This window comes from Dermacentor variabilis, chromosome 8, assembly GCF_050947875.1.
Source record: "Dermacentor variabilis isolate Ectoservices chromosome 8, ASM5094787v1, whole genome shotgun sequence".
Classification (NCBI taxonomy): Eukaryota; Metazoa; Arthropoda; class Arachnida; order Ixodida; family Ixodidae; genus Dermacentor; species Dermacentor variabilis.
The window spans coordinates 99,604,913-99,627,126 of record NC_134575.1 but is presented as its reverse complement, the minus strand read 5'-3'; the positions used below and the strand labels follow the sequence as shown (position 1 = coordinate 99,627,126).

General features: G+C 43.5%; 1 protein-coding gene across 1 annotated transcript in view; it reads left to right on the top strand.

Moving 5' to 3' along the window:
- Positions 1 to 21,195, top strand: part of LOC142590464 (uncharacterized) — a 45,167-nt gene extending 23,972 nt beyond the window's left edge. The window contains exons 3-4 of the mRNA XM_075702603.1: positions 9,733 to 9,939; positions 19,367 to 21,195. Of these exons, the coding sequence (XP_075558718.1) occupies positions 9,733 to 9,939; positions 19,367 to 20,568 (1,409 nt within the window). The 3' untranslated portion in view covers positions 20,569 to 21,195. The remainder of the gene's footprint in view (positions 1 to 9,732; positions 9,940 to 19,366) is intronic.
- The last annotated feature ends 1,019 nt before the right edge of the window (positions 21,196 to 22,214 follow it).

Below are 22,214 nucleotides of genomic sequence, written 5' to 3'. Positions count from 1 at the left end.
AATGAAAAAGAAAGCTTGGCATTAAATTTAGCATCTTTGTTCTTTTGGCATTTCCCAATAACCTTTACTTACTTTTGTTTTATTTGTGCAGCATCGAGGCCTTCTATTTCTCTGTCAACTGCCAAATGTGACAACTTGAAGCAAGGATGCCTCCACGGATGTCAATTATGTGACTATGAGACTGATAAACTTTATCGTCTGGAAACACATGCCAGCATCCATACTGGCAAGCAGCCATTTCACTGCCCTTCATGCTCTCAGAGCTTCTCACAACAGGCCCACCTGAAAGAGCACCTGCACACTCACATAGGCGAGGAACCATATCAGTGTCCTTCATGCTCTCGGAGCTTCTCAGGAAAGTTCAACCTTATGAGACACCTGCTCACCCACACAGGTGAAAAGCCATATCAGTGCTCTTTATGTTCTCGGAGCTTCTCAGAAAAGGGCAAGCTTACGAGACATCTGCGCACTCACACAGGTGAGAAGCCGTATCAGTGCCCTTCATGCTCTCGGAGCTTCTCAGAAAAGGGCAAGGTTATGCAACACCTGCGCACCCACACAGGTGAGAAGCCATATCAGTGCCCTTCATGCTCTCAGTGCTTCTCGCGAAAGAACCACCTGAAAGAACACCTGCGCATCCACACAGGTGAGAAGCCATATCAGTGCCCTTCATGCCTTCAGAGCTTCTCATTGAAGAGTGTCATGAAGGTACACCAGCGCATTCATACAGGTGACCGGCCATACAGTTGCACTGTCTGCTCCAGGTCCTTTACGCAGTCTCATCACTTGAGCAGACATAAGAGAGCACAGCACCATGAGACACTAGAGTAGGTCCACAGCCATCTTGACCTCGACTGTGAATTACAAATCTACAGACATGTAGCATAAACGTCTCTCTGTGCTCTTAAAGGAGTCGTGGAACACTTTATTCAGGTCACCATATTTGCTCTAAATCTCTTCACAGCATGTCATAGAACATAAATCAAAAGAAATCATGAAAGCTGACCCACATAATTCCATTATAGCTGAGAAAATTAACCCTCTATTGCATGGCATCCCATATTTGGCACATACAGGTTACCATTTATTTTCGCGTGTGTGAGATGCCCAGTTGAGAATGTGATACCATCAGAGTAATTCTCATAGTTATGCGCACCTATTATGGGCAAGTGCTGCCATCTCTTGAGTGATGCGCAAAGCAGAGGTGAAGTAGATTTTGGGAAGCGACGTGAAACTCGGACGGGGTAAACACGAGCAATTGGTATTCTTTTTTCCTGAAAATTTCCACCGCAGAAACATAGAAAAATTATTTTGCCGTATTTTGTGGTCTCGCCAATTCAAGCCAGTTATTACTTTTCTCAATTTCGTCTGCAACTACAGCAGAGAACCCGAAATCAATGTGTGCCATATTTGGCACAGTATGAACTTGAAAGACAGAATATGGTAACGTGCTGCCATCTGTTCAATAGCCCGAAGCTGCAGGTCACTCTATTACAAAACGGAATTTTGTCGATCGGTATGGTCAGGGTGAATCGTCTGCCAAACTCGCCTGAAAAGTGAAAAGGAACTGAAATGTAAAGGATGTGGTGCTTCAGAGGTACTCACAAGCGCAATAAATGACGCAGAGTTATCGTGAGTGCGGTGGTACGATAACTGTGCCGTGACATTTATGTCGAGCTTTGTTGGGAGAGATACAGGCCAAAAGACTAAGCGCTGGTTTAGCTCCGCCAAGGAGTTTTGCGAAATTGATTGCCCCAGCGTAGTAAAGGTCCACAACAGGCACATGGGCGGGGTCGACCTGCTGGATTCACTGCTTGGACTTTACCACATACATATCAGGTCGAAGAAATGGCACTTTCGAATTTTTACGCATATGCTAGACTTATCGGTAGTAGCAGCATGGCTACTGTACAGGAGGGTGCAGGAGCAGCTTGGGCAGGAACAAGTACTACCGCTGGCTCAATTCAAAACAGAAATTGTAGAATGCCTTACCTCACATAACAAGTGCCTACCCAACAAGTGACCAGGAAGGCCTTCTAGTCAAGACATTGAATTCCAGGTTCAAGTATAGAAAGCACAGGGACCAGTGGCTGCAATGCTACCCAAAAACGTCCGATCTGACCAAGTCAGCCACTGGCCAGAATTTGATGAGAAGAAACAAAGATGTACGCAGCCATCTTGCACAAACAAGTCGTCGATAAGATAGAAGAAGTGCAACATTCATCTGTGCCTGAACGCAGCAAACAACCGTTTCATTTCATTCCACACATCGTGCTAAAAAGACCACCATCCGTGAAGCTGTGTTTTCCGCCCATGGCAGCAAGACCGCTCGGCCATCTTCATGGTGTGCCATATTTGGCACAAAGCTGTATCTTTATTAATACAGTCGTCACTCTGAAACTTTTTGTATATGTGTTTGTTCATTAAATCTATAATAAAAGCTGTAAAAATAATTTTTGAAATGATTTTTTCATAATTCATGCAATAAAGGGTTAAAGGATGCAGTTATACCACGATATAGTGAAGGCGGTAAAGTGTCAGCAATATGCTTTGTTATATTTTGGCTTTTCATTCGAAAAGTAATCAATGTTCATACCTGTCTCAAAAATTACTGTTTGCATGCCCCTATAACCTATGTATATTCATTGTAATATACATATGAACATGTTCTTTTAGACCAATTCATGTATTTGTTGCCTCTAGATTCTGGTTTAGGTGGTTCATCCTGGATATTCTTTTTATCTTATTGTGTTCACGCCTGCTTTTCTTTCAGTTCTTTTTTTTTTTCAGATGGGCACTTTTTTAGAGCAATTGATTGTTTAATCAGTTTTCTTTCCATTGTCTGTTTCCTTAGAGCACCAAATAAATGCCTGTTGAATGAGTATTCATTGTCTGTTCTTGGTATTTTAGTACTTGAATGACAGCATGAAATATATTGATGTTAGAATTTTAATCTATCAGGGACTGCAAGAGAGGTTGAGTGGGGAAAGTTGGAAGGTAATTATTAGCACAGAAGGCACTTGTTATTACTATATAATATACATGAGTAATTTAAGCCTTGAGTCAAATGTCAAGTCTCCTATGCCTAATTCATTCCTACATTTTATTTCTAGAACTGTATCAGCGTTTGTTAAGCACTGATGGGACATATATCTGTAGAAATATTTGTATAAAATTTACATTTTGAATCGAGCATACAAAGACACCTGCACTGTATCATACATTTGTGCACAGAAGGCGAGATATTGATCCAATAATGTTTTCAACATTTGTAAAGCTTCTTTGTCAATTCCATTTGTCCCAGTCTCTCATGAGGAATTTCCTCACTAAAAAGATTGTGCAGAGGGCATGTTCTTAAGATCATAAATTCATGAAGTTACTGTTTTTATTTTGAATAAGTTCGTGTGAATATTTGATGCTTTTGAATGGGCACTTCGTAAATTGAAATATTTTTTAGTAGCCTTCGAACAGTTTAAGCATTACGTGTGCACCCCCATTCACCCCCATGGCCATAGCATAGGCTTAAAATATGATAATGTGCGTAATAGGGGGTGTATACGTTGCTAAGGGAGCTACACTTTCCTAGCTTACAGAGATCATTTGTGCTCTCTGATGAGCCCATTGTGTGCAAGCAAATTCCTCATTTGTTCCTTATGCTTCACTTGTGCTTTTAGTTAACAGTGCTTCATAACATCGCACAAAATGACAGAAACTTGTCAATGTTATAAGCACCAGGATGTGCACATTGTTTTGTACATATTTTGATCATAGCTGTTCATTTTTCGGAAACTGTTTGAAACATATTCTACATTTGACTTGTTTCACTTCTGGCCCTATTCGATCCATATTCCATTCAATCTGAAAAATTGTACTTTTGCTCACCACTAGTTTAAATCTATTTTAGACAACAATGTACAGACATATAATAAATAAACATGTGAGAGAGTTTCTTTTTCTTTCTGGCAAGTACCACTTCTAAGAATTACCTCCACACCCACTCAGCCATTTTGGCAACACCTATGCCTTCAGACTTGGGCATGTTACAACCATGTGAAGAGGCGCCTACACCAACATGTGACCATTTCAGTGCAGGTTTTTCTTTCCAAGCTTCTATGTAATTTGTGAACTCGTATAGCATTTCTCTACCCACACAGTTAAGCCATGTAGGTGTCGGTGTATTAATAAAAGTAAAATATTAGCTGGGAAAATGCACATGTTTGTGGTATGCTGCATAGAATTTTGTTGCACAAGCGTTATTGTACGCTGGGATACGTTGAGCTGCTAGGGCTATTCATAGCATTTCCCAGCATAATGTGAAAAGATGTTTCATTGTGTTCTAAAAATGCAATGAAACAATTTTTAACCCTGATATGATGTGAAACGACACTGACAACACAACGATGCCACTGTCAAGTGTGGTACCAGATAGGTATGTAGGCACACATTGTGGAAATAAATACATTATTAACAAGTTCTTTCGTTATATTAAGATACAATTGAGGTCAGGTGTGTTGAAGGTTGCAGAGACATTTCTGGTAATCATCTTGCAGCACATATTTCAGTGGCGATGACAATGTGATGTTCCTTGATGTGACAGCTGAATAGTATAGTACTTGCTTACTCACTATGCCTCACTAGGCCTTTCTTAGATAGAACGGTGCACAGTTGCAAAAGGCAGGGGCTCCTAAACTTGGGAAAGCCCACCACCTTTTCCGTAGTGCCCCTCCCTTCCTCTTTCCACTATTCTTTTTACACACAGGCTTAACATAAGGGCTCAATAATGCTTACAGAGCATGCAATAAAGATGGAAGAGAGTCTTGATGCACACTCAATGTGCAGAGGAGGCAGCATGTCTCTGGAGAAGGATGGGGGGGGGGGGGGGGGAGCCTCTTGATCCGCCCGCCATTATGTGAATTTCAAAGAGCCATTTGTCTTGGTGAGGTATGTACAGTTATTATGGACCAGCAATTCTTTTTCCGCACTGCGTAAGGCCCTGTGCAGGCAGACCATGTGGCTCCCACCCGACGCACAGTGTGCAATTAATGGCACGTTCACACAAACTGAAATGTCAGGCACTCAAAAGCCTATAGTAGTATTTTCCAAAGAAATGTTACGTGGCACTCGTGTTCTGGAAGTTCTTTAATGTATCAGTCGCAGTGCTAACCATAAATGCCCGCATCGCCAAGAGTGTATCAGTGACCCTTGCCCTCAACAAAACGCTTATTATTCTCGTTGGTTGTCACCCGGCATAACGTCAGTATGAAACTATGCACATGTACAGGATGTCTTAAAGAACACTTTCAAAAATTCTTAAAGCTTGCCTGTTGCAGAGAGCACAGTTCTAGTTCAGCAGGTGGTCTACTCAAAGCAGCAGACACTACTCATATCAACAAATTAACAAAAATAATTAGTCAGATTTTCAACTAATTACCTTATGGCCCATATCACAATTAAAAAATTCTAGCCGTGGAGTTCACAAGGCGGATCCATTTAAAACGAATTCCAAGGATGACACCAGTTTCGAGATGTTAATTCCCAAACTTTGCAGAGAAATGCATAGTCGTTCCACTTACATTCTTAACAAAACATTGTTTTCTGCATTCAAGTGCAAAAGTAACCGAAATGCTAGTGCATTTCTCCGCAAAGTTCGCGAAATAATATATTGAAACTGGTGTCATCCTGATAATTCATTAAAAGTGCATCCACATGGCGAACTCCATGGCTGGAATTAGCAAATTGTATTATGGGACATTAAGTAATTAGTTACAAACTTAATTAGTCGATTATGAATTTCAATTCTTCGTACAAATAATGTCCGCCTCTTCAAGTAGACCAGCTCATAAACTAGAATTGTGCTATCTGCCACAGGCAACCTTTAAAAAATTTTGAAAGTTAGCTGAAACACCCAGTATATGCATGCAGGCTCGTTTCATTGAGGTACTGCAACAGACTTAAAGAATGTGTTGTCCATAAACCATTGTTCCTAGTCATCTGGTTGATCAGTGTTCAGTTTACACCTTTAAGTACACTTTCGCGAGTTGTCTTTGTCCCAGGTGCCCAAGGTATGTCTAACGTAGATGGCGGGCATCAAATGCAGGAGCAGAGCACTGCAGACACCGGACAATGTGTTTGTATCACTGACCCCAGGCGGAAGCGATGGCTAATGTAAAGGTCACCCTGGCTAGAAGTCTCTGCACAGAGATTTCTTTCACTCGAGAAAGATTGTGGGGAATGAAGCAGACACTTGAGAGGATAAGGACATGCGTGTCATGCTGTATAATGGATTTTCAGGCACTGAAAACATAGCGGTGCTAAAGGGAAGTGATAGAAAAGTTATGGAGGTTAAGAAAAAGTAAATGGGAACCACACAGTCAGTAATGTTGTGATGACCATATGTGCCTGCACCCAGTGGAGAGTACTGTTCACACGTGTAAAATTGTGAAGTTTTTGTATCTGCTTACAAATACGCAATGTTTTTTCTTAAGCGTGCTGATCCTGTCAGTATGTGTGTAGGTTCTGTTGATTTTAGACAAGTTGGCAAAGCTTTCTGTTGCATCATATATAATCTGCAGCTCAAATAATAAGGTGTCTGAAAATCTGAAAAGTCCCCTTCATAGCTCCAAGTAGCTTGCATCTAGGGGTGTGTTGGATGTGAGAAAGTTATTTGTCCTCTTCTCGAGTTAACGGCCACATCTGCATGCATCACACAGCATCCCATAGGTATATAGTCATTTCAATTGTTAGGATCTTGAACTTGAGCTTTTGTTGTCTTCTGAATGGCTATATATGTATAATTCCAAGGTGAAAGATTGTCCAGGTTCCTATAATCATGGCATAATTTCCTTATAAATAGGAATAAAGCACTGCAACTGTCTGTATGTGGCACTTTTTAAAGGGGTCCTGAACCACCCCTTGGGATTGGTGAAGCATAGTCATTTGCCCTGAAAAAAAAAAAAAAATTAGTGGCAGACAAACATCGAGGTTTCTTGCGTGCGCTCATATATGCAGTTTAATTACACTATGGAAATGGACGCTGGTTGCTCTGCTGCTAGCGAGTCGAGTGACAATTGCTTTGATGCCAACTACTGCCCAAATGCAGAATCTTTTTCCATATATTTTGTCTAATCTGATAAGTGTTTATGCAAGTCCATCTGTATTCATGAATAAACAAGGCATTTTTACCTGCAGAAATTGTTTTGTCACTTCATCATCACCCTGAAAAAGTTGAGCTAATTTTTCTGCAAAATTGGTCAGTCTGAAGATTTTAAATCTACAGTAAAAATACTCCACACTGGGGTTCACATTGGGAAAAAAACATACTCTCAAAGCTTTGAGAGAAAGAAAATTGGTGGTTTATCCATTCTTTAGAGATCATTGACGACTTTAATGTCATTAGCAATCCTATAATTGGTGCACAATTCTTGATTATATAATATTTCTGAAGAATAATATGAAAAGTGCTGACACCTGTGATCCAAGTTGGCGTCATAGTCTTTCAGTCGAGCAGCACGTACCCAGTACGGCTGTGAAGGAACTGAACAAGACGGCAGTCAGACCTGCAAAGCGGCAGAGGGTGCTGAGAATCTCTGGATCTGTACAGGCTGCCACTGTAAATTGAACCTGGCAACATTTAACATGTGAACCCTACATGAGGCTAGCTTAGTGGGGCCTTTTGAGGTATTGTCGGGCATTGCCTGAGATATCATTGGCCGTAATGAAGTTTGGAAAATAGGAAGCTTGTACAGAGCTGACCAACGGCCATGTCCTGTGCTACAGAGATCTTCCAGATGAGAAGGAATACAGGGTAGGGCTTCTAAATCATAAGTGCATAGCTGGCAACATTGATGAGTTCTGCAGTAATGGCATGCATTTAAGTAGCTTGTTTTCGGTGAACATTTTTCACGGACCAGTCTCTTTTGGACTATTGTCACAAGAGACACCTTTCTGTATCGGAAGTTGCTCGAATGTTATCACTGGTTGTGTCTGTTGTCACCAAACCTTGTTTAATGGGGATGTAAGCACGACACGAATTGTGTAGTACTTTCTGGAAAGCATGAAGGCACCAACGATACATCTGGAACTTTTCACGACTCATGTATGAAAGTCGATGTGCTTGACCCGCAGACAATATTTCGATAGTCGACGAGCATGCTCACCGCTGTCATTGTGTTGAGTGTTACTTGTTTTTCTGGGCACAGGTTTGCCCAATGCATTGTGCCACTTTGGTTCTCTGTCCCTAAAACATGACGGTAGCACTAAAAGGGTAGCAGTCATCCTAATAAAACTTAGTAGCAGCTATCGCTGACAGGTAGTACAAACCTATTCTCCAACCTCCAGTTATGTGGAGAAATAGAACAGTTTTGTGAGGATGTTGAATTCACAATGAAAAATGTGCAAGATGTACTTAGCCATGGGCGACATTAATGCAAAAGTAGGAAAAAAACCGGGCGGGAGTATGGGTGACTGGCAAGTATGGCATCAACTTCAGATACAGTAGAGAGATATTGGTAGAGTTCACAGAAGCACAATAACAGAAAGTCAGCTTTGAAAACCCTAATAAGCAAACAAGAAAGGAAATAGACTTCGTACTCTGTGCTGACCCTAGCATAGTGCAGGATGTAGAAGTGTTGGGTAGGGAAAGTGGCAGTGAATATAAGTTAGGGAGGTCCAGGATTGTTCTCAATTTGAAGAGAGACCTAATTAAGAATAAACAGGCCAGCCAACCTAGACACAGTCAGGGTAAAAGTAGGTGACAAGGTAAGGATAATTTAAGTGGGTGGGACCACCCAGGATCATTGAAGAGTAGCCCATACCCAATGACTCAACTTGGCACATAGACAATGTTTAATGCTCAGTGCCCCAAGTTGGGCTGATGGTTGGTTTTGAATGCGGTTCCTTCAGCACAGCAGCGAGGCTCTACCTATTTGACCATAGACTACCCAATGACCCAAGATGGCAGGAAGGAGGTTAGGTGTGGATGCACATACATACAGACCTTCCGATAACTGGGTAAAGTTCCTGAAGAATGCTATTGCATTAACTATGAACTTTGTCAAACAATGTAATGTGTAGGGCAGGTAACCGACAGTCTATCAGGGTTACAGAATGAGTACCAATGAAACTGATGTGCAATTGCAGACAGCAGACAACTAGGTACTGTGACGAGAATGAAAATTTGCAAGCACAGGATGGTATCAGCTGGCACAAGACATCAGGAGATTTGGTATCCTACAGTGGACATTAAACAGGCTGATAGCGATGAACTTAGGGTCTCGCAACCACTTTTCATTAGTTGGACTACACCAGTAGCTTTAAAATGTGTGAGATATGGAAAGTGTGTTCTGCTTTGATAAGCCTTTTACAGAAAGGTTTCCCTGCTTTCGAGTATTCAATGTTGATTGTCGCTTGTAGCCCTTAGGAATACTGAGCTGAAAGGGTTTTGCATTTCATGGCTATGCATTGTAAAATGCCCCTGCATTTATTCTATTGTATTTACCTCTTGTTTGGCTATGGCAGCCACATTTCGATGGGGGCAAAATGTGAAAACACCTGTCTACTTAGATTTAGGTGCACATTAAAGGACCCCAAGTGGTCATAAATTCCGGAGGCCCTCGCTATGGTGTGCCTTGTAATCAGGTCATTGTTTTGGCACCTAAAACCCCATAATCTAATTTTTTTTACCCCCTGTTCTTGATGCTGTAACAGGACTGCTATCACCCCAACTTTCTGCAGGCCTCACAAATGCGATGAGCCTAGCTGAAAGCATCACTGCCAAAATGGCATTCCAAGCCCCGTCCAAGGTCGTCGGTCAGGACAACGTTGGCATGCAGTGCAGCTTGCCTCTGGCTGACAAGTCTGTCGGGTGCTGCTTCAAAGCATGGAGCGTGTCGAGAAGCATGCAGACTATGGAGACTCTGGATGAGTTAAGCTCCACCTCAGGTGTGCAGTGACAGGCAATTCTCTTACATTTGCTTGCTTGTGCGAGTGTGGTAAATGACCAAGTCTGCCTAGCTTTGTATGACTATCTCAAACATGTATAATGTTGTTCTGCGAAGGACATATTAGCAGGTTTGTGGTTCTTGTCTGCATACTGATTTGGGCAAAAATGCAAAAATACTGCCTTACTGAGCACATTGAAGCACCTTAGATAGCATAGCCTAATCCAGAGCCCTCTTGTCCTGGTGTTGCTGTAGCCCTTGCTCTGAGATGATACTACACCCATTGAGTCTCTTAGTTATGCTTAAATCGGTGCATTAGTGTAAGAACATGAATATACATCAACACAGAATGTCAGTCGACCTCTTTGTTTAGGGTGAATAAAATAAAAATTCTTTAATGCAGTTAAGCCTACTACCAGCAAAACATACTTTGTTTTATCAATATGCTCATTCATTGAAGGAGGCGAAAAACCACACGGGAACTGTCTGGACTTTTTTGTAGGACAGCTTTGAGCCACATCCCACAGCACATCATCAGTGATGACTAAGCAGGACTAGGCATGCGCAACAATGTTGTAGCGACCGTCCGTCACCTTGTTGTCCCTGATTCTCAAAAATCTAGTTTGTCTTGCTGTCGGGGTCATTGCCCCCTGCTCTTTCTTGGACCCAGGTGGCTGCCCAACTGGGGCACCACCACAGCCACTCAGCAAACCTGCTTTTACTCTTGAATAAAGGCAGTCAACTCTCCGTTCTCAAGCTGTTCAAATGTGTATCCCTTGCCTCCCCTAAAATCAGCCCCCAGCAAGTGGTGATACAGAACATTACTTTTTTTTTTAACAATAATCATAGACAACCCTGCTCCTGCTCCTGCTGACAGCGATGACAGCACGATTACATCTCCTGCCATCGCTGCAGAGCTTCAGCTTCCCAGCTTCTGGCCTAAGAATCCCCAAGTTTGGTTTGTGCAAGTAGAGGCCTGTTTTCAACTCCATCGCATCGCTTCACAGACAGAAAAGTACCTGCATGTCGTTGCCGCACTACCTTCCTACATCGCCAATGCCACAGATGATTTGCTAGTGGCTACGCCTTCAGTTGCTGCCTACGAAAACCTGAAGCGCATGTTGCTGCAGCTCCTCGAGCCATCGCAATAGGGTAGGCTCCAACAGCTCCTCTCCGAGAAACTCGGCGACCAACGACCCTCACAACTGCTGCACCGGTTGCGTTAGTTACTGGGTGAGACTTCGCAAACGAGAGCCAGCTTCCAATTATGCGAGTCGTTCTTGCGACGCCTCCCACATTCTACATGCACGGTACTGCGGGGTTCTGACGAGGTGAGTCTCGATCGGTTAGCTGTACTCATTGACTGCATATGCGACTGTTTGTCTTCGTCTACGTATTGCTACTGCAAGAGTATCTGAGCCATGATACTGACTCTCGCACCTGTAGAAAAACATCAACCTCTTTACCATTGCACTGGAGAAGCAGACGATTGGTGACAACAGGCACAACCAACTTCGGCACATAATTCAGCTACACAGCCTCGCAGTGCAACTAGAGGCTCACTGCCACAGTTGTGCACGTACCACTGTCGCTTTCGCGAACAAGGAAGTTGCTACACTCAGCCCTGTTCATGGCTGGGAAACGCACCGGCCAGAGGCTAATAGCAGCATGTGACACCGGTCTTCAAGCAAGCCACCTATTTTTTGTAGTCGAGCACATTACCGGCACCTGCCTCCTCTTCGACACCGGAGCTGACCTATGTATCGTTCCCGCCATGGCTGAAGATCGCCAAGGTGGCAAGTCCACACACATGCTCCATGCAGTGAACAACACTGTTATTGCATCGTATGGGCTCCAGTCAATAACGCTAGACATCGGACTCCGGCACTTGTACAGATGGGTGTTTGTCATTGCTGACATCAGTTTTGCCATGGCAGACATCCTCAGCCATTTCAACCTAGATTTGAGTGTTCGCAATCAGTGCCTAAAGGATAACGTCACATCCCTCAATGCACTTGGCTTGCAGTCCAACCTAACCTCATGTGGCATCCTTACGTTTTGGTGCACCTCAACGTACAACAAGATACTTGCTGAGTACCCACTACGTACAAAGCCCTGAAACGATGCGCTCCCAGTGAAACACAAGGTGACGCATAATATCAACATCATCGGCCCACCTGTCACAGCCACGGCGACTTACTGGATGGAAGTTGGAAGTCGCCCGCCGTGAGTTCAAACACATGCTTTAGCTTGGCGTTATTCGTCCTTCAGCAATTGATCTTCACGTCTCTATGTCATTCTAAACCAGGACAGTGGCGACTGGTGGCCTTGTGGTGATTACCGAGCTTTCGATGATGTCATCACTCCGGATCAGTAACCCCTTCCGTACATGCATGACTTCGGCACCTGTCCTGCAGGAACCAAAATATACAGCAAGGTCAATTTGGTGTCTGTCAAACCATTCCTGTCAAAATTCCTGTCAAACCCATCAACACTCCAAAGACAGCAGTCACTACTCCATTTGGCCTATTTGAATTGGTCCATATGCCTTTCGGTTTGACGGAAGCGGCGCAAACTTTTCCAAGGTTCATATAGGAGGTTTCATGCGGGCTCCTGTTCCTTTTCGTCTACCTTCATGACATTCTTGTTGCAAGTTGCACAGACAAAGAGCACAAAGTGCACCTTCTCCGTCTATATGAGTGACTGGACGAATGTGGCCTGGTCCAAAAGTCAGAGAAATGCATTTTCGAAATTGAAACCCTAGATTTTCTCCCCCATTGCATTTCACATCAAGGCATCAAGCCACTGGAACCACGGGTGCAGGCAATCGAGGACTTCCCCTCTCCAACCTCCTTCTGAAAATTGCACAAATTTCTGGGGCTCATCAATTTTCACAGGTGCTTCATACTATCCTGTACGCAAGTTCTTCAGCCGCTTACTAACCTGCTGCATTGTCACTCCAAAAAAATGCCTACCTTCTATTGATCCTCGGAGCATGAACACTCTTTCCAGGAAGCCAAAACGTGGTTGGTGACTGCAGTGTTGCTGTTCGTCCGTTCCCCGACATGCCAACTCACCTTATGATAGATGCGTCGACCACAACAGTGGGTGCAGTACTGTGGCAGCACAATGGCTCAGACCGGTGGCTTCTGGGCTTCTCAAAGCGCCTCAAACGTACAGAAGCTTGCTACAGCACCTTCGAGAGAGAGATTTTGCCCATCTATTGTGCTCTCAAGCATTCCCGTTTTTTCTTTTTTTTTTTTGAAGGCTGTAGCTTTTGCATTCTGCCTGACCTCAAGCCGTTCACCTTCATTTTCAAGAACAACAGTTCCTCATACTCGGAATGTGAGCCTCGGCAACTTTCCTTAATCTCCAAATTTTCTACAGACATCTGCCATGTCTCTGGGACAGAAAATCAGGCAGCTAACACACTGCCCTGGCTCAGTATGCCTGTTGGCCCTGTGGATTTCCAAGCTCAAGCCTCAACCCAGCACAATGACCCCAAGCTGCACCAATTGCGGGAAAAAGACTTCGTCGCTCCAGCTTGCCTAGGTGCTGGTTCCCTATACAGCAACATTAGTTATGTGCGACACATTGCAGACAGCTCCTCGTCCGTTCATGCCCCATCAGTTTCGGCAGCCAATATTTGATTCGCTGCCCCTGCTAAGCCATCCCAGCACCAGAGGGACACAGGGGCTTATCACAGACCACTTTATCTGGCCAGGAATCAACAAAAATGTTCGAAGCTGGGCAAGGAAGTGTCAAGTCTGTCAAGCCGTGAAAGTAACCCGGCACATGCGTTCAGTGGTGCAGCCGTTTTGACCACCAGAGAGCCGTTTCGATACGTTTCGAGCCAATTGAAACATGCATTTAGACTTGAAGGGGCCTCTTCTGCCCTCTCAAGGTTTCAGGTACCTTCTCACGTGTGTCAACTGGTACTCAAAGTGGCCTGACGTGATGCCTCTACAAGATGCCACGGTCGAAACAGTGGCGGAAGCATTTCTTGCTAAGTGGGTGTTGGGGTATGGTTGCCCTTTGCTCATAACTACTGACCGAAGCCGACAATTCCAAAGCGCCTTCATAACACCACTGCTTACCACCCACAGAGCAACGGCACAGTGGAGCATCTGTACCGACAACTGAAGGCGTCATTGACCGCCACGCTCGACAGACAGCACTGGAAGGAGAGACTAGCCCTAATACTACTGGGGCTGCAAACAATATTCAAGGATGACCTAGGAATCAGCACAGCCGAGATGTTCTATGGGTCAGCAGTCCGCTTTCCAGGCCAGTTTTTCTACACATAGCAAGGCATTCTGCCAGCGGCCACACAGCACATGGAGAGGCTACATTCCTGGCTCAACCAGCTTCAACCTACACCCACCATGTATTGCCTACGAGCAGCCTCTGCTTAGTTTCCTGACAATGGGCTCAACCACGCACGTCTTTCTGTGGCACGACTCTATCAAGCCACCATTTACTCCTTCCTATGAAGGCCCCTATTGTGTGGTTTTGCATTCATAGCTAACCTTGGAGATAGACGTTCGCAGCAAAGAACGGACAGTGTCATGTGACTGCATGAAACCAGCCTATCTTGAACATTAACTCTTCATTCCTTCCGCCATTCACATCACGCCTCCGGCATTCTCGTCGGGGAGCCGATGTAGCGTCCGTCCGTCACTAAGCTGCACCTCGTTATGGGGGTCATTGCCCCTTGCTTTCAACAGAGTAGCCATTGCACAACAAAGCTTCCGATGAAAATTGACATTTGCACTGTTTTGCTTTCTATTCACAAAGTGCACTGCAACAATCCTGCTTTATGATTCCCCCAGTTTCTCACATTGTTTTCAAATACGGTTATAAAGTCAAGCCCCGACATGGTATTTTTGAAGTCCGAGCAGTATTAAAATGTGTTTGCAAAGTTGGCGTGTTCGCCATAATAACGACAAAAATGGTGACACTGCCTCCATTTTTTGACAACTATAAACAAGAAAACTTTATTTTGTTTCACAGTACGCAAACACAGGAAGATTGTGCGAAAGGTATTTTGCAATGAACACCTGACCAAGGCCCAACCTCTCCTTCCTTTCTTTTTTTGGTAATTCAGGCACATGTGGTTGCAGCATAAGAGTTACAAAATGGTTTACAAAATATTTAGTGGCATTAAGTGGAATTCGAATATTTTCTTTTTTACAGCATAATATAAGTCATTGTGTAACAACTACCAAACTTTCGCATGTTTCAAGCTCTTCTCATTCGATGTTTTTTTACTTTTTTCTCATTATCTTGATTCAAGAGCTAGCGAAAACACAAAGAAAATTGCCGTCATTTTCTTTCCCTGCAGGCACAAACCAGTATTGCACGCATCTCACATATCAATTCAGAGCTTTCATTTCTGGCAAACCTCGATAGGAGGCATTGCTTGCTGCACTCTCCTGTGAGCCTTTGTGCTGTCATTGCTGTCAGGACACATCAATCGCATATGGTCAGTGGTACTGTTTGTATTGTCTCTCACGTGCATTGTGGTTCGCTTGAGCTTCATACTGTGACACTAGACTTAGCTGCCTCAACAACCGATCATCTTCAGTGATTTCATCGCCAGCTGCTAACAGTGGCGCCGACATCGCCTTCGTCATCTGCCTCCAGCTCAACAACTTATTTGAAGCGAGGAAATTATAGCAGGTTGATGATGGAAAAGAAGGATACCATTATCAGGCAAGTGCAAAGTGTACTTCACAAAAGAATTTGAAATCTTGAAGCAGACAATACAGACTACATAAACAACGGGGGGCAGATTTTGGAAGCTGCCAAGAAATCTGCGGGATCCTGGCAGAAAAATGTCAGCCAAGGTGACCACTTAAAACTTGGGGAAGCTATCCTGATGTGGCTGACAGCCATGATCGCCGTGCAAGTGCAGATGTCCTGAGATATTTTAAATTTAAAGGCAGAAACCCTGGCGCTTCAAATGACCGTTGAGGGTTTTAAATTTAGTGATGGCTGGGTCCGAAATGTTAAGCAGAGAAGCAACATCAGCTTTAAGGCTGCAGACATGACGGCTGCTGAAAGTTATTGTTGTGATAGGCTATAGTCATCGCTCCAGCTGTTTGTGTCTGGAGAAACAGTCAACTGTGATGAAACCGGGTTGTTTTATGAATTGCTACCTGAAGAAGCCCTTGCATTCACTGGGGACCCTTGCTACGGTGGCAAGCACAGCAAGGAATGGCTGACTTTTCTCCTCAGCAGCAGTATTCTGGAAACTGAAAAGGTTCCCATCCTTGTTATCAGTACATGAAGGAATCCGAGGTATTTCAAGAGAGCGCATGTTCAAGTGCTGCACATAGCCAACAAGAAAGTGTAGAGAGTGCAACATCTATTCGAAAAGTGCATGTGCGTGGAGAGGAAGTTGGAGTGCCAAGGACACAAAGTTCTAATAATAATGGGTCACTGCGTTGCGCATAGTCTTGTCAAGGACCTCAAAGCTATGCAAAGGGAATTCTTGCTGCCAAATGCTACATCACTCCTACAGCCTATGGATCAAGGGATTATCTGGACTTCAAAAAGAAAAAAAAAACTTTTCGCATCTTATAACTAGGGAGTGAAGCGGAAGATTCATTTAAAAAAAGCAATTGAACCGTACTAACTGTGGTGTACCAAAAGCTCACTGTGCAGTGAAGAGGCCTAATTTTGCTTTGTATTGGCATCTTATATTAAACAAATGCTACCAAAGAGAAGTATAGTGATGCAACTTCAATTATCTCTTTCTCCCATGCATGCTTGTAGTAAACAAACTTAATTTCCTCCATGACACTGCGACTCTTGCTCATTTGGCTGAAGTGAAGAATGAGCCTGATGTTAAGATAGTATGGCAATTTTGCTATAATTTTGTGTTGTAAAAATGTGCAATTGGCCAATCCCATTACTTTTTATGCATCTGGGGACAGGGAAGCATGATGACTTTTTACCAACTGTCAAGCACAAGGAGTTGCCACTGAGCCTCCTCAACCATTGTGACAGTTGTGACTATGCAATTGGCATCCTCTCTGCACTCATTACCTACAAGCGCAAGAACCTGGGCAGGAGCCTTGGCACTTCTGCCATGGGAGTTTTTCACACAAGTGCAGCTTTGAAGGCTCCCTCTCAAGTCAGGTTTTTTTAACTGACAAGTTTAGTGCACACAATCCAGGTTAACGGTCGTGTCTGCAAAGTATTACACCACTAAGCACCATGAAAAGGGCTCATATTTCAAACCAAACACTGTGCTCCCTTCGCCTCACAGGCACCACATTCTCAACCGGTGAGTCGACGTTAATCTTACTGGTGTGCCTACGTCAAGTGCAGTGTTGTGATTTCACTCACAGTAATATGTGACTTAGAGAATTTTTAAGGCAACATCAACTATTCGTTTGATCTGTTGCTTCAATAAATGATTTAATGATTGGAGAAGTTATGCCACCTACAAACTGAATGTCTGCGAGTCTTTGTTTTACTCTGTGCCATAGTAAAAGAGACATACTTCCATTTTGTCTGCATATTGCCACATTGTGCCGTCGTTTCTTGTAGGAAATGAAACTATCTACCTTTTTTTTTACCTGGTTCCAATGTGCAATTGTGCTTTTTGATTCACTTGTGTCTGCCTCAATTCCCGTGACTGTGGCACTAATGTACCATTAAACAAGTGTTCTCGCAGAAGACACATGAGCAGAGTACAAGGAGTAGAGTGCATGTCAAATTATTCCACTTTTAAAAGCACATGTCAAGTTGTTCCTTTTTGGACAAAACTGCAACTAAATATGTCATACTCTAGGCCTATAAAAACAGCACTGAGAAAAATGCAAATTAGCATGTAGTTTTCTCGGATCAAGAATGGTGAGATCACTCAAACAGAAGTTGCTCTATTTTTGCGCTTATAGCCCACACCAAAAATTGTAAACCTTTCAGAGTAAGGTCAGCACCAGGGTGCTGATTACAGGAATATTGATTTGAGGTGCGTATTCTTGGCAGCACAGCGTGCACTGCCGAAAGCTACACTCCAGGGCAACATTCACGACTACTCAAACTTTCATTAACTCTTGGGGAACCCCTCCGTCTTTCCACTGCTGTGTGTTGAAGCTCCTTCCTCCCCACATTCATTGTTCTTCATTCCTCCTCTGTACGAGTCGCCATTTTGCTTTTAGTAGTTCGAGAACACGCTCAAACCTCCTTAGGATGAAACGGGATATAACAAAATAATGGATATAATGAAGTAAATGAAATTCCCCTTGAAATCCCCATAGAGATCCACTTATTTGAAAATTTATTTTAACGAAGTGAAATTGTCCTGCCAAAGGATATCACAAACTAGATTCGTCCCCAAATCACAAAAATACCTGACCATTGCATGCCGAGTGCATTTTTTTCTGCATGGTTCAGCACTCATTCACTGCAGCAGTTTAAAATTCTCACATCTCCACATTGGATATGTATTTGAGCAACACTGGTTTTTCTCACCGCCATGCATAGCTGAGCACAAGCAGCAATTCACTATTGTACTTCTATACTGACCGCTCTCTCTCTTGCGGGTGCTTGGCTGCATGGTTATGCATGGCAGCACGAAGGGTTAGTGCATTCACTTCTGGTGTGGTGTGTCGCGCCGGCAGGCACAGTTGGGCAGGACCTCGGAGGCCTTCCCGACGTAATCTGGGGGGGGGGGGAGGTCACGCCCAAGCTGTGAATTAACTTCTACCTGCAGCGTGCCACGCAGGACCTCGGACATCGCATATGGGCAACATTAGTGATAGAATGTTGTGGCAATATAACCCGCATATACCGCTTGTCGTATAGCTAGGCATTGCATATACTGACACCTTAACATATACTAGAATTTTCACCCACTGGGACACCGGCACTGGACACCGACACTGGGCTTTCTGCAACAGAGGGCTCTTAATGCTATCACATTAAAATACAGTGTTTTCTAGCTGACTCCTTGCAATGTCAGCGTCCGGAAACATTGCCAAAGTTCAGCGTGTGTTCAAGAGACCCACTGATGAAGTCTCATATGAGACAAATTTGTTGTGCCAGTGAATCATAAGTTCTGCTAGTGCCAAATACAACAAGCTGGTTCAAAGCATTTTTAAACTCTTCTCTGAGGTTTGTAAAAATCCGTGAATGTCTTCAAACACGCCACATTCTCTCACTTTGTAATTTTTTACCTTTCACAGAAACAATTTTTATTATAGACGAACTTCACAAACAGGATCATTAAGCATTCAAAAGCAGAACTATTGAGTAAATTAAGAAGGACCATTAAAAGTTCTTTCTTTCATCATACTTGAAATCACCCTCAAAATCTCCCAAATAAAGGAAAGAAAGCTTGTCATTAAATTTATCATGTTTTCTTTTTTGGCATTATATACTGTCTTTTAATTACTTTTCTTTTATTTGTGCAGCACCAAGGCCTTCAATTTCTCCATCAACTGCCGCATGTGACTACGAGGCTGATAAACTGTTTCATCTGGAAGCGCATGCCAGCATCTATACTGGCGAGAAGCCATTTCAGTGCCCTTCATGCCCTCGGAGCTTCTCTTACAGAACCAACTTAAAAGTTCACCTGCGCATCCACACAGCCGACAAGCCATATCAGTGCCCTTCATGTTCTCGGAGCTTCTCAGAAAAATGCAAGCTTATGAAACATCTGCGCACCCACACAGGTGAGAAGCCATATCGGTGCCCTTCATGCTTGCAGAGCTTCTCAGAAAAGGGCAACCTTATGAAGCACCTACGCACCCACACAGGTGAGAAGCCATTTCAATGCCCTTCATGCCTTCAGAGCTTCTCACAAAAGGCCAGCCTGAAATCACACCTGCACATTCACACAGGCGAGAAGCCATATCAGTGCCCTTCATGCTCTCAGAGCTTCTCAGGAAAGACCCACCTGAAAGAGCACCTGCGCACCCACACAGGTGAGAAGCCATTTGAGTGCCTTTCATGCTCTCAGAGCTTCTCACGAAAGACCTACCTGAAAATCCACATGCGCACTCACACAGGCGAGAAGCCATATCAATGCCCTTCATGCACTCAGAGCTTCTCAGAAAAGTGCAACCTTATGAGACACCTGCGCACCCACACAGGCGAGAAGCCATATCAGTGCCCTTCATGTTCTCGGAGCTTCTCAGAAAAGGGCAAGCTTATGAAACACCTGCGCACCCACACAGGTGAGAAGCCATATCAATGTCCTTCATGCTCACAGAGCTTCTCAGAAAAGGGCAACCTTATGAAGCACCTACGCACCCACACAGGTGAGAAGCCATTTCATTGCTCTTCATGCCTTCAGAGCTTCTCACAAAAGGCCAGCCTGAAATCCCACCTACGCACCCACACAGGCGAGAAGCCATATCAGTGCCCTTCATGCTCTCAGAGCTTCTCACGAAAGAACCACCTGAAAGAACACCTGCGCACCCACACAGGTGAAAAGCCATATCAGTGCCCTTTATGCCCTCAGAGCTTCTCACTGAAGAGTGTCATGAAGGTACACCAGCGCATTCATACAGGTGACCGGCCATACAGTTGCACTGTATGCTCCAGGTCCTTTACACAGTCTCATCACTTGAGCAGACATAAGAGAGCACAGCACCATGACACACTAGAGTAGGTCAACAACCATCTTGAACTAGACTGTCAATTATAAACCTACAGACATGTAGCATGTTGCATAGTGTTCTACTGCATCAGGTAGCATAAATGTCTCCCTGTGCTTTTAAAGGAGTTCTGGAACACTTTTTTCAGGTCGCCATGTTTGCTATAGATCTCTTCACGGCACGTCATAGAACGTAGATCAAAATAAATTATGAAAACTTACCTGCACAATGCCGTTATAGCTGAGAAAAAGTAAAGATACAGGTAAACCTCAATATAATGAAGGCGGTAAAGTGTCCGCAATTTTCTTTGTTATATTATGGCTTTTCATTCGAAAAATAATCAGTGTTCATCCTTATCTCAAAAGTTACTGTTTGCATGCCCCTACAAACTACATATGTGTATGCATTGTAATCTACATATGAACTTGTTCTTTTAGACCAATTCATGTATTTGTTGCCTCTAGGTTCTGGTTTATGTGGTTCATCCTGGAGATTCTTTTTATCTTATTCTTTTCACACCTGTTCTTTTTCTGTATTTTCTTGAAATGGGTACTTTTTTAGAGCAATTGATTGTTCAATAAGTTTGCCTTCCACTGTCTGTTTCATCAGAGCACCTAATAAATGCCTTTATTTAATGACTACTTATTGTCTTTTCTTGTTATTTTACTACTTCAATGACAGCATGCAATATAGTGATGTTAGCATTTTATTGTATCGGAGGCCTGCAATAGAAGCTGAGGGGTGGCAGTTGGGAAGTTCATTATTAGCACAGAAAGCCAACATGTGGCCGTTTTGTTACAGATTCTCCTTTTAAAGCTTTTTTGTAACTTTGAACTCGAAGAGAATCCACACAGTCAAGCCATGTAGGTCTCTATGTAATAATAACAGTACAATATGAACTGGGAAAATGCACATGTTTGCGGTATGCTGCATAGCATTTTGTTGCACAAGCGTTATCATACACTGGGATATGTTGAGCTGCTAGGGTTATTCATAGCATTTCCCAGCATAATGCGAAAAGCTGTTTCATTGTGCTTTAAAAATGCAATGACACAATTTTGAACGCTGATATGATGTGACACCACACTGACAACACCACGATGCCACTTTCAAGTGTGGTACCAGATAGGTATATAGACACACATTGTGGAAGTAAATATATTATTAACAAGTTCATTAGTTATATTAGACCAATGTGTTGAAGGTTGCCGTAAACATTTTTAGTAATCAGTTTGCAGCTCATATATTAGTGGCCATGACCATGTGATATCCTTTGATGCAACAGTGAAGTGCAGTTGAATCTCGATAACTTGAACTCAAAGAGGCCTGGAAATTTGTTCGAATTAAAGAAAGGACTTGTTCTTGAAGTATATGTGCACCATAACACGATGCATGAACAGTGCGATTCGTGAAATATTGCGGCGCTATAGCGCAGAGCAAGCTTGGACCAGAAACTGCTGACACTGGCAAATGCTCATTTCCCGATAATGGCAAAAAACAAAATTTCAAGGAGCGGGCTAAGCTGGCGCTGATGTGAAGACCATGAAGTGTGAGGGAGCTACGAGGAGTTGAGAGGTAGCACGAGGGGAGCGTAGTTGCGAGAAAGGGTGGTAGGGAAGGTGATATGCTTTCCGTTCGCTTAATGAATGGCTCTAATTAT